The sequence below is a fragment of a genome, unplaced genomic scaffold (genome assembly GCF_019419815.1).
Source record: "Pyrus x bretschneideri cultivar Hongxiangsu unplaced genomic scaffold, Pyrus_bretschneideri_v1 Contig32, whole genome shotgun sequence".
In the NCBI taxonomy this organism is placed as follows: domain Eukaryota; kingdom Viridiplantae; phylum Streptophyta; class Magnoliopsida; order Rosales; family Rosaceae; genus Pyrus; species Pyrus x bretschneideri.
Window position 1 is genome coordinate 2940924 of NW_025999635.1, and position 12422 is coordinate 2953345.

General features: G+C 39.4%; 2 protein-coding genes across 5 annotated transcripts; both read left to right on the plus strand.

The window, feature by feature from the left end:
* Positions 1–1193: 1193 nt before the first annotated feature.
* On the plus strand, positions 1194–4354 carry LOC103936736 (GDSL esterase/lipase CPRD49). The gene is made up of 6 exons (XM_048590379.1): positions 1194–1476; positions 1622–1699; positions 2213–2353; positions 2774–2850; positions 2939–3091; positions 3803–4354. Exons 1-6 carry the CDS (start codon positions 1366–1368, stop codon positions 4014–4016), a joined length of 774 nt encoding a protein of 257 aa, XP_048446336.1. The 5' UTR covers positions 1194–1365; the 3' UTR covers positions 4017–4354.
* A 1791-nt stretch (positions 4355–6145) lies between these two features.
* On the plus strand, positions 6146–8655 carry LOC103936745 (DNA replication complex GINS protein PSF3). 4 transcript variants are annotated; one of them, XM_048590751.1, is made up of 8 exons: positions 6196–6283; positions 6395–6479; positions 6957–7057; positions 7153–7221; positions 7305–7405; positions 7767–7859; positions 8092–8231; positions 8348–8655. In XM_048590751.1, exons 3-8 carry the CDS (start codon positions 7013–7015, stop codon positions 8455–8457), a joined length of 558 nt encoding a protein of 185 aa, XP_048446708.1. In that variant the 5' UTR covers positions 6196–6283; positions 6395–6479; positions 6957–7012; the 3' UTR covers positions 8458–8655. The 4 variants fall into 4 exon arrangements, with proteins under 4 accessions (XP_009344887.1, XP_048446707.1, XP_048446708.1 ...); XM_048590752.1 differs by having other exon boundaries at positions 6395–6473; XM_009346612.3 differs by lacking the exon at positions 6395–6479 and having other exon boundaries at positions 6146–6283.
* The last annotated feature ends 3767 nt before the right edge of the window (positions 8656–12422 follow it).

Here is a 12422-nt window from a genome sequence, read left to right on the forward strand (position 1 = left end):
TGATTGTGACTAGAGATGGGCAAAATATCCATGGGTTTGGATAACCGTGGTTACCTGCCCATTTAAAGTTCACGGTTACGGTTATGGGTAACTGTTTAAACAAATAAACGGTTATGTGTATAACTATTTATCCGTGAAATTTAAATGGGCGGTTATAGCTATTATCCATGGTTATAACGGGTATCCATCAGTTATGGGTATTACCCACAGTTATACGGATATCTATTTACCCATTTAACTTAATATATGTAAAAATTAAAACAAATATTATCGTAAGTGTTCGAAATTATAAAAAAAAAAGAAAAAAAAAGGACTTGATAGCGTAAATGATTTTTTTTCCAAATTTACCCCTGACAAAACCTACAATTACTTAGGAATTTTGAAAACACAGACACACATACACAAAACAAAAAAAAAAAAAAAAAAAAAAAAAAAAAAACTAACTGACGGTGGTGGGTGTGGAAAATGAGGCAACACCAAAAGCCCCATATGCGATAGAAAAAGGCCAAGACAGTGAACGGGTTTGGTTAGGTTCTATAGGGGTAAATTTGGAAAAAAATATTTACTATTAGTTGGGCTTTTAATTCAGTCTGTGAGTTTTTTTTACATGGCTTTTAATACATGAAAACATTTACTGTTAGGTTATACGGTTATATAGGTATTACCCGCGGTTATAACGAGTTGATGATAGTTTGCCATTGAATGTGTTCGAAAGTGTTTAGTTTCGGAAAATTTTTCTTTTGTAATTTTCAAGTTGTTAAAAAAAACATGTACACGAGTGAAAAAATGAGTAAATGGGTAAAAAAAGGATAAACGGGTTTAAAAACGAGTAAACGGGTAAATGGTTATGGTTAAATGGGTACACGGTTATGGGTACAAAGGTATAACCGTTTATGCAATTACCCAACGAATAAACGGCTATGCGGATATGAACATAAACGGTTATGAGTAAATAACCGTGGTTACCCGTCTGCCATAACCGTTGCCCATCCCTAATTGCGACAACCCACTCATTACATGATAGAGGTGGATTGTCTGCCCTTCCATTTCTATACTCTCTTTATGCTCTTATGTTTGTGTGATCACGGTTAAGCCACGTCAACATTTTATATTCTTATTATTTTTTATTTTATTATTTCTATAAAAAATTAATATAAAATATTAACGTGATTTAACTGTAACCACACATAAACGGAGGCAGACAACCTACCTCCTTACATAACATCATTTGCTTGCACCCAGCTGCCCACTAAACCAAACCATTTCAGAGTAAACTCCGAGGTCGTCCTAGTCCTCCTTCTGCTCTCTACTCTTCCGACCAATTCCTCGTATTCTTCCTCCTCTTCTTTAGAGAGAGGGAGAGAGATGGTCGGACCGGCAAGGCCCTTGTTTGTTCTGTTCGGATCCTCCATTGTTCAGATGAGCTACGACGTCGGCGGTTGGGGCGCAATTCTTGCCGATATCTACTCTCGTAGAGTTCTGTTTCTCTCACTCTCCCCACCTGTTTTTTTTTTGTTCTTTCTAATTTGGGTCGTCATTTTTCGCTGCGAAAATCAAGAAACAAGTCTAAAGTTGCAATCTTTGGGTTGCTTTTGCTTATTGGGTTTGTGAGTTTTTGTAGGCAGACATACTGGTGCGTGGTTACTTTGGTTGGAATTCACGGCGTGCTGTAAATGTCCTTGATCAAGTCTTTCCCAAGGTAATTGTGCTTTTTTAGCTGAAATGCTCTTGTCTTTTCAGTATGTGCTTGTCAAGGAAAAGTAATTTAGTGATTTGAACGCGCCTTGTTTAGTCCCGGCACTCGTTGTGAGTGCGAGTGCAGAGAAAAATTCTAAAATATTCGATTTGCAGTGTACGCGGTTAAAAGTGGAGTGCGAAAATCATTACCCTTTAAGAATAATGATAAATCAACAAAAATCTTTGTTAAATAGAAACATGAGATGGGTTGGTTTGTGTTGAGGAGTAGATTATCCCGTTCTTTGTATATTAAAGTAATTTAAAATATCGTCTCGTGAAAACGAACATGTGTGACAAAGACTATACTGCTTGTATAAATGGCATGTTTTTGGGTGTTACTATTATAAGATTGCAAACTTAGATATTTCATTGTTTATACTTTTATTTGTTTTTTGGGTCAAATATTTATGCTTCAATAAAGTACACAGTGGTCTGACTCCAAGGTTGCATACTTGCATTTCTGTTTTTGTTCTAGGATGCTGCTGTTAAACCTTCTTTGGTGATAGTTTATTTTGGTGGTAATGATTCTATGGGGCCTCATCCATCCGGCCTTGGCCCTCATGTCCCGCTTCCTGAATACGTCGAGAACATGAGAAAGATTGCAATTCATCTGAAGGTAGTTTCTTCATCTATGTTAAGATACATGCCTTTGAATTACTGAACCATCTGTTACATGAATTCCATTTCCCCCATCTGTTGTTTTTCCTAGGCTCCACCGAAATTGTTGTTTGCATTGCTCGGAAGTAAGACATAACGGAATCAACTGTTTATTTAGCATATCACAAGTCTCTAATGCGAATGGAAGCTTAAACAAGTAGCCAAATTTGTTTTCAGGAAACGAAAGATGTCGATTTTTGAACACTTGAGAACGATAATTATCCAGAATCATGTATCTTTTTATGTGGTTGAAGTAATTCGATTCTGGTTTTGTTGCATATGTGTTTCCTGTAGGGTCATCCTCATACGAGAGAATATTGTGCTTGCATATCTATGTGAAAATTTTGATGCATTCTAACACGGTATATTTGATGACCAGAGCCTTTCAGATTCAACGAGGATCATCTTTCTTAGTTGTCCTCCAGTTAATGAGGCCTTAATCAATGGAAGTTCAAGGTACTCAGATGCAACTCTTGTGTTTATAGTTAACCTTATCATATCTCTATGGCAGTGTCCCTTATATCATTTTTCTCCTCTTTAAAAGCGGCGGGATTTTCAGCGAGATTATAAGAACCAACGAGTTATGCCAACAGTATTCAGAAGCTTGTATAAAGCTGTGCCAGGAAATCAATGTCCCATTTGTTGATCTTTTCACTGCATGTCAGAGAAAAGATGACTGGAGGAATGCTTGTTTTACGTATGTTAACTTGGCGTTTTCGCTCTCTCATTTTTGTTATACCATCTGTTTTGACATTTGTATCATTTGGTTTAAATCATCAATTTCCCTGCCTAATATCTTAGCGTCCTCATGTACTGGATAAGTTATATATATACTTTTGAATCATCATTTGCTCGGTCCCCTGTATACCTTGCGTATAATATTTTTAGCTAGTATGGTCACATTGTAATATGTAATGGAGCAATGATTTATATAGACGATTAGCCATAACCTGTACGGTTGATTTGCTATTACAAATTTACACGTTCATGCATCTTGTATTCTTGCCACATGTTTGCTTTTCAGCACACATATTCAAGCCCCTCGTTGATTCAGTTGTGAAGATTTTGTTTTTTCAGTTAATAGCTCATACACTATTAAATCCATATATTCGGGAAGAAAACGCTTAATATCCTATCCTCTCAGAGGGTTTCCTTCCTCCATCCATCACGAGTAAATGTCTAGATGATTTTTGTCGTATGGTAGTCGTTAGGAACCAATTCAAAGTAGGGATGAAATATCATGATTACCGTTCAGATATCTCTTTGAGATGTATTCCTTCCGCATTTTCCCGGAGGAGAGTACGGTGTCATTATGCACCTTTATACCAAACTCCGCCATTAAAGTAGTTTAGCATTGAAATAAATCTCTCTTAATTGTTTAACGTATCTCCTGCTTATCTGTTTCCAGGGATGGGATTCATTTTTCAGCTGAAGGGAGCAAAGTAGTGGTGGAAGAGATACTCAAGGTACTGAGAGAAGCTGACTGGAAGCCAAGTTTACACTGGAAATCGATGCCGATAGAATTTTCCGAGGATTCACCGTATGATCTCGTTGCTGCTGACGGAAAGACAACGTTAAATCCTTCCGGCTGGACTTATTTCAGGGAGATTCAGTGGGACTAGTTCACAGAAGGGGAATGATTTCCGCACTCTTTCCTTTCCTCCCGCCTTTAGAATCAATTGACAGCAACAAGTGGAGGCAGAAGGACACAACGGGAGTGCGAAAATCACCACCCTTGCGGAATCGTGTTTCACCGGTTTTCCGATGCCGGAGCTTTGCAATTGAAGGTTGAAGTATGCAATGAAGGAGCAAAAAATAAAAGACGGGTTGGAAGTATTTTATGCACATTGGTAATGATATTGAGATATTGGAACCACTGGTGAATGCTTTGTTATAACTTCTTTTGTTGAAGCATTGTGAAGTTAATAAAAATAGCCCAAAAGATTTATTTAAAACTCAATCGTGAAAATTAAAAACAAAACCCTAATTTCATTCATCTTTTTTAGAAAATGAAGTCTAAATAAATAAATTTCGGAAAATACACATAATTTCTGTTATGATGTTGTTTTATAGTTTTTTTTTTTTTTTTTTCGCTCAATTTTGTTTCTTAATTTTGTTTGAGTGTTTAATTCCTTATTTTATCAAAAAGAGAGAGGACAGAAATTGTGAAACATTCAACATATATTTTACCATTACCTTAACTCAAACTCTAAAATATTAAAATTGCTCAGTTATGGTTGAAATAGTAATGTTAACACAAACCCAGTTGGTTTTTTTTAGTACAATGATATATTTTACACTAAGGAGAAAGATAGTTCGGCTAAACCACACTGTGAACAATCTAATTTGGTATCGAATTCGTTATCCATGAGATTCGAACATAAGACCTCTCACTTACAAGTGATGAGGAATACCACCAGACCATAGTACTAAGTGGCACTTGTTACGTTCATTTGTTATTTTATATTTTATATTTTTTTATATTTTATTTTTAAAAAAAAGAAGAAAAAAAGTCAAATTTTTTTGTTTGAAAAAAAAAAAAATCATTTTTGGTTTAACATAAAAAGATCAATTTGCACGAGAGAGAGAGAGAGAGAGAGGATCCTCGTTAGATCCTCCAATCACATTCGTTCATCATAAGTTGTGCGATTAGTTTTTTTTCAGGTACTGTTTATATTCAATTTTAAATAAAAAAAATTTACAATAATTTCTGACTGCACGATGTACGATGAACGGATGTGATTAAAGAATCCTCAGAATCCTCACAAAGAGGATGCGGCGAGGATCCTCATGGAATTTGCACGGCGTGTGCCAAAAGACTAGATAATAAAAGGGTTAAACTCTGTTTACTACATTCATGTTTCATGGTTTTCAAGATTTAGTATATCAAGTTTTTTTTTCATCCCAGAGTCGTACCTAAAACGTTAATTTTGGGACAATCTCATACATCCGTTAGTCAAACTGTTAGTTCTCCCGTTAAGTAATGGCGTGGCGGCCACGTGGACAATGACTGGGAGCCACATATCATTAAAAAATATTAAAATAATTAATTAAAAAAAACTATCCCTTCCCACCCCTCCCCCGACACGCGCGCGCCCCCAACCCAGAAAAAGAAGAAGAAGAAGAAAAAAAAAACAGCAACCTAAACCCAGTTCGTCCCCCTGCCCCGCATTCCGAATCTATAACCCAGAAGAAGAAGAACCAAAAAAAAAAAAAAAAAAAAAAAAAAAAGAATCTGCAACCCAGAAAAAGAAGAAGAACAAAAAAAAAATACCGAATTTGCAACCCAGAAGAAGAAGAAAAAAAAAAAAAAACAGCAGCCCAAAACCAGTTCGTTCCCCCCCCCCCCGGGCGACCCACCTGCCTTCCTCCCCACCCCGCGACCGCAAACCCAGACCATGAACTGGGTTTTTTTTTTCTTCCTTCTTCTTCTGGGTTGGGGGCGCAGGGGAAGAAGGGATGGGGTTTTTTTTTTAATTTAATTAATTATTTAAATATTTTTTAATAACACGTGACGCTCAGTCATTGTCTACATAGTGTCACATCATTATTTAACTGGAGAACTAACAATTTGACTAACGGATGTATGAGACTATCCCAAAATTAACACTTTAGGTATGACTCTGGGATGAAAAAAAATTTGATGTACTAAATGTTGAAAACCAAACATAAAGGTAGTAAACAGAGTTTAATTCATAATAAAATGGTAAAGTCTATCAACATTCTAAATAATGGTACACCGCATCACACTGGAGCATTTCATATCTCAATATTTTTGAGTTTCCCTCCTTCTTCCCTCGCGTTTAGTTCAATCTCTCTCTCTCTCTCTCACTCTCATTCATCGGCCTCAGATTTCACCCCTGAAACAGAGAGCGAAACAACAACCCAGGTAAATGGTATTATTTTTAACTCCGTTCTTTAATTCCGCTGCGAATTATACTCTCGTTTTTATTGGATTTTAGATAATTTTATTTCCGAATTTTTGTCTCGCTATGTGAAGCTGTAGATTCATGGGTGGCCTCATCTGATTCTTGCTTTTGAAGCTAGCGTTAGTTGGATTTGTATTTTCGACCAACTGGGTATTTGTGGGTTTCGTTTCTTTTTTCAGAATTTTCAGTCTTTTCCTAAATTATCTGTACTTCTTCCATGAAATCAGTAAGATGGGTTTGTTGCCTGTAACGTGTTTGTCAAAATGCTTCAAAGAGTTCATAAATTGTTGGTATCTGGAATCCTCTCGTTTCAGCAATTGTCGAAATAGGAAATCTTGAATCTGTTGGTTCAATATATCTGTAGAACCCAAGTAGGCATTCTAACCCCAAATTTTGGTTTTCAAATACATCCCAAGTACTTATGGCAGTGGAATATGGGAAATCCTATTCCTGAGCGGTTCAGATGGTTCAAAGATTTATGCTTTTGCAAAGTCAAAGATCGTTTATTAAACAAGAATGTGGCAATTTTATGCCTATGATTTGTTTGTCATTTTGGTTTTTGGTGGCTCGAGAGATGATAAGATTGGAAGGTTCAATTAGTAAGGTTTTTAAAATTGGTCTTTGTTGCTTCAGGAATCTGTTTTGAAGAAGCAGGGGACGTTACAAGGAAAGTGGGAGCTTTCCTGAAAATGGCAAACTACTATGACATTGATGATATTATTATGGAGCAACAGGTTACTTCCCGTCTCTTCATATCCTTGAAATCTAAATTCCATCTGCTACGTTTATTTAAATTTGTATTCTAAGCATTATTTCTGTTTCCAAGCAGCTCGTCCCGGTTGTTTTCCAGAAAGCAGTAAATGGGGTGGAGATTGATCCTAGTGCTGAAACTGATTATGTAAGTGATCAGAGTGGGTTTGGAGCGGATGGCCTTTGGTTGAAAAGGATGTGTTCTTATATCTTCTTGGGTTTGTATTTCAGGTTGAAGCCGGTTCAAAGGTAGAGCTGCCTTTATGGCTTGCTTATGAGTTACACCTCAAACAAGTAGTAAAGATGAAGGTTCCTGCCTGTTTCAATCACAGGTATTATATCATATTATAAGTTCGTTTAACATTTTTAAATGGCCAATTTGGTTAGGGCAGAGTTTAATGGCATGTTTGGTTCATTCAACAGTTTCTGGCCATGGTCATTGAGATTCAATTTGTTCTCAGACTCGAAATCTGATATCCGTACATTTCTTGTCTTTGGTATTCAAGATATTATGTTTATTCGTCATATCTTTGAATGTGCTTAGTTGCCACTGACCAATTACAATTGCTGCCATTCTGTGGGATGCGTTAAATTTTGAGAAAGCATGAAGAACAACTCACGTGATTCAAGTTCAAGTTCAAAACTAGCGATTGCTACTATATATCTAACTCTTGTACATTTTGTTTTTATCAGAACAAAGCTGGAACTTGGGGCTGATGGTGCAGCTGTAGATTTGAGATCTCGATGTCTATACTTCTATGAATTTGGATGCAAGATAGCACCATTGTGAGTCTCTCTCCTACTGATTTCCTGTATACATAATTCGATTGGTATGTTCTCTTGATGTAAGCTATCTTCTAATGGGCATATTTTTAATAAAAATCACTCTTATTGGGGTAGAGGGTTGAGAAATTTCCGGTCATGAACTTAACACTCCCGTAATTTAGATTAGATTAGAACATCACTGGTAAATGTGACTAATATTTTCTTTATTTTGTGCAACCATTTGGATGGACAGGATTGGTGACAGAGACATGGGGTCTTTCCTACTATCTGCATTCAGAACCAGGTACCAGCAAATCCTGGCAAAGGCACATAATGCAGCATTTACGGCACCTTCGAAATTGTTGAGTTTCTTAACAAAAGAAGAAACCAACTGTAAGATTTATACTACATTTGTTTTTCATTTTTTTGGGTTACACCGGAGGGAATCGAACGCTTGACCTATGCGTATCTCGATAGTCTGTTGACACAGAATCTGTTTGCAATTGCAGTGTATGAGGCAGCTCAATCCTCAATGGCAGCCTTCAAGAAGTGGCGGATCGGTGGCCCCCGATTCGAAAGAGCTTCTGTTCTTGGGAGGAAGAGGAAATCAACTGACTAGTTGATCCATCTTTTTTCTGAATCATTGCCTCAGGTTGTAATTTTTCCCGAAATGCATCAGTTCTTATAGTTTTCTCCAAACACCATTTTATAATTTATGAAATTTATTTCGCGGCCCCTAACTCACGACGGGTAGCAATGGATTGTCTTCGAGTTTAATTGTATGTCATGTTTTTATCAATTTACGAGTTTATTGACATGCAAGGTGAGAAAAGACATTGTATTTTATGGGTTCGTTTTTATTTAAAATGACTAAAAGCGCATCGTTTTTGTATGAAATTTATTTCACGGTCCCTAACTCACGACGGGTAGCAATGGATTGTGTTTGAGTTTACTTGTATGTAATGTTTTTGTCAATTTATAAGTTCATTGACATGCAAAATGAGAACAATCATTGTATTTGACGGGTTCGATTTTAAAATAATTCAAAGTTCACCGTTTTTGCATGAATCATGTATTTTTATTAAAAATTAAATTTAAAAGTCATTTTTACGAGAAGCGTTTTTAATCAATTTAAAAATATTTAACGGATTTTATATTCATATAAATTCCAAACTCATTATCTAGCTACCCAAACAACAATTTTCTCCTTTTTTTTGAAAAGCTGGCAACCAATAAACCAGGCCAAAGCCAAACAGCAACAGAAGCTCACCGAGAGCAAGCAACAGCGCAAGACACAACATAAAACAGAGGAGGAGGATCAACACCACCGACCTAGCCTAAAGCCACAGTCACCCCCTTTCCCCGCAAAACAAAATTAAGGGGGGCAAGGCAACCCATCCTTATTCAAAACGTGGACCAACGAAGATGGAGGGAGATTTACCCAAGTAACATCGCACATCTCCGGATTACTTCTCGACGCCAACACATGCGCCGCCAAATTGGCCGATCTCGGGACCCAAGACCAGCGACAGTCCTGAAAGTCCCCCCTAAGGCGCAAAGCCTTTGAAATAACAGGGAAAGCCTCCCAGCTGCCTCTCAAATGCCCCTGAGCTAAATTAAGGATGCTCTCCTTAGAATCGGACTCAACAATGATGCATTCTAACTCCAACTCTTTTGCCAGCTCACACCCCAGCAAAATCGCGGCAGCCTCAGCAGCAGCCACACAAGGGGCCCCAACCCGACCACGTTTAGCTGCCACAAACAACCCCGCATGATCCCTGATCACCACACCAGCATAACCACATTTGGAACTAGCACTCCAACTCGCATCCACATTCACCTTCATGAAAGGATGGCCCGGGGGACCCCAGCGGGCAGGAGGACCAGAGAGAGAACGGTTCCTCTGAGGACTAGAGGCGGAAACATCAGTCGCCTCCAAAAACCCATTCACCGAAGTCGTAATAGCCATGATGACACGATTCGGAGAAATACCCATGTTATCATAAACAAAACTACACCTGTTTTTCCAGATGTGCCAGCAAGTGAAAGCCACGATCATCAAAATCCTAGCCTTCTCTTCCTTTGAGCCCAATCCCGCCTCAAGGAAAGACAAAACCCAGGCAGGGAGATTCGAAATATTGGCTCTAATCACCCGATAATTCAACGGGCCACCAAACCAAATCGGTTCAACCCACGGGCACAGAAGGAGCATATGCTCAACAGATTCATCCTGGTGTAAACAAATAGGACAGCACAGGGAAGGGGAACAACGGCGTCTGAACAAATTCTCCATCGTGGCCAAAGCACGATTCAAAGCCCTCCACATAAAATTACGGATTTTCGGAGGAGTCTTCAAATGCCAAATACAATTCCAAACCTTAATCGGGATGACAGAGGAAGACGAGGAGGCCCCGCCAACAATGGAGCACGCGTTAGCATGCTTCCAATGATATCCAGATTTCACAGAGTACTCCCCATTCCTGGTAGCCGGCCAAATCATCCTATCTTCTCGACGCCTATCTCTAATGGGAGTGTCCAGAATGGCCCCGAAGTCCTCCAAAGAAATAAGAGGCCTAATGGCCTCAATATTCCAAGATCCAGAATCATTATTAATCACTGCATCCACCCGCATATTCCGAGACACTCTCACATCTCCAATAACCGTAGGTTTTCCAGCAGGGATAGACGGCAACCATCTATCCTGCCATAACCTAATACTTCTCCCATTCATTATCTGCCAGTGAGCACCTTTCAGAAGGATCTCACGCCCAACCAGGAGACTAGACCAACCCCAAGATGCTCTGCCCCCCAAAGTAGCATCCATGAAAGAGCAGTGTGGGAAATAACGGGCCTTAAGTAGCTACGCCCATAGCGAGTTTGGTTCATGAATCAATCTCCAACACTGTTTTGCAAGCAGAGCATCGTTAAAATCTTGAAAATTTCGGAACCCCATACCACCATCTTGTTTCGGATACCCCAAGCGGCCCCGAGAAACCCAATGGATGCTTTTCTCCCCCCCCCCCCCCCCCCGCGTTCTTTCCCCACCAAAACTCAGCTATTAAAGCATCAAAATCCGAACATAGAGTAGAAGGGAACTTAAAGATATGCATGGGATAGGCAGGGATTGCTTGAATCACAGCCTTAATCAAAATTTCTTTCCCTGCTTGTGAGAGGGTGCATTGTTTCCAACCCTGAACTTTTTCTAAGATTCGACCTTTCACGAAAGCAAGCCCCTGCTTTTTAGAATGACCCCAAAAAGAAGGAAGACCAAGGTACTTTCCCGGATCCTGCGCCAAAGACATACCAACGATGTGACTAAGCTCAACTGACAAGCTTCTAGGCACGTTTGCCCCAAAGAACATACACGACTTCTGATAGTTCACCAGTTGGCCAGAAGCAGAACAATAATCATCTAATATCCGCAACAGGCAATCACAATTTTGTTTATCAGCGCACATAAAAATCAAAGTATCGTCCGCAAAAAACAAGTGAGAGATGATCGGGCACCTATAGTTCAGTTGGATTCCCGTGAGTAGCCCCATTTCCCCCGCCTGTTGAATCATCATTGCCAATACCTCTCCAACCAGGATGAAAAGGTACGGAGACAGAGGGTCTCCCTGCCGGAGGCCCCTGGAAGGGAGGAAATGCTTCCCTGGCTGCCCATTTAGAATAATAGCAAATTCTACAGTTTTTACACAGCCCATCACCAGATTCCTCCAATGGGAACAGAAGCCCAGCTTTTCCATGACTGCCTCAAGGAAATCCCATTCAACCCGGTCGTAGGCTTTGTGCATATCAAGCTTCACTCCCATCTCAAACTTCCTCTTAGCCTTTCTTAGTTTCAGAAAATGGAACATCTCATGAGCAATACCAATATTATCTTGGATTTGTCTTCCCATCACGAAAGCGCCTTGCGTGGAGGAAATAACCTCCGATAGAAGAGGCTTGAGCCGATTCGCAAGAATCTTAGAGACAATCTTGTAGGAGTAGTTGCACAAGCTAATAGGTCTGAATTGTCCAACCGAGTCCGGATTAATGACCTTCGGAACCAACACAATGTGAGTCGAATTTAGCCGCTGCGGAGCCGAGACCCCCTGCATAAAATCCTGCACAATACCATTCACATCATCCATAAGGGAGTTCCAGAATGAGTGGTAGAAAATCCCCTGGAAACCATCAGGCCCCGGGGCTTTCAACCCATCCATTTGTAGAGCTGCCGCCTGGATTTCCTCCATTGTTACCGGTTTTATCAGGCCAGAATTCATCTCATCACTCACCTTATGTTGAAGACAATCCAACATCCTTCCCCACTCTCTAGGGCCCGATGTGGAGAACAGATTTATAAAGTGATCATCAATATACTTCTGAACCTCATTCTGATTTTCAATCCAAACACCATTCCCATCTTTGATCTTTACTACCTTGTTTCTCCTTCTCCGTTGAAGCGTCGATTGATGGAAAAAAGCAGTATTCGCATCACCCTCCTTTAGCCACTTCACCCTCGATCGCTGTTGCCAAAATTGCTCCTCAATCTCCCCTAATTTGTCGATCCGCGCCGAAACCTTCTTGATTTCCTCCCAATTT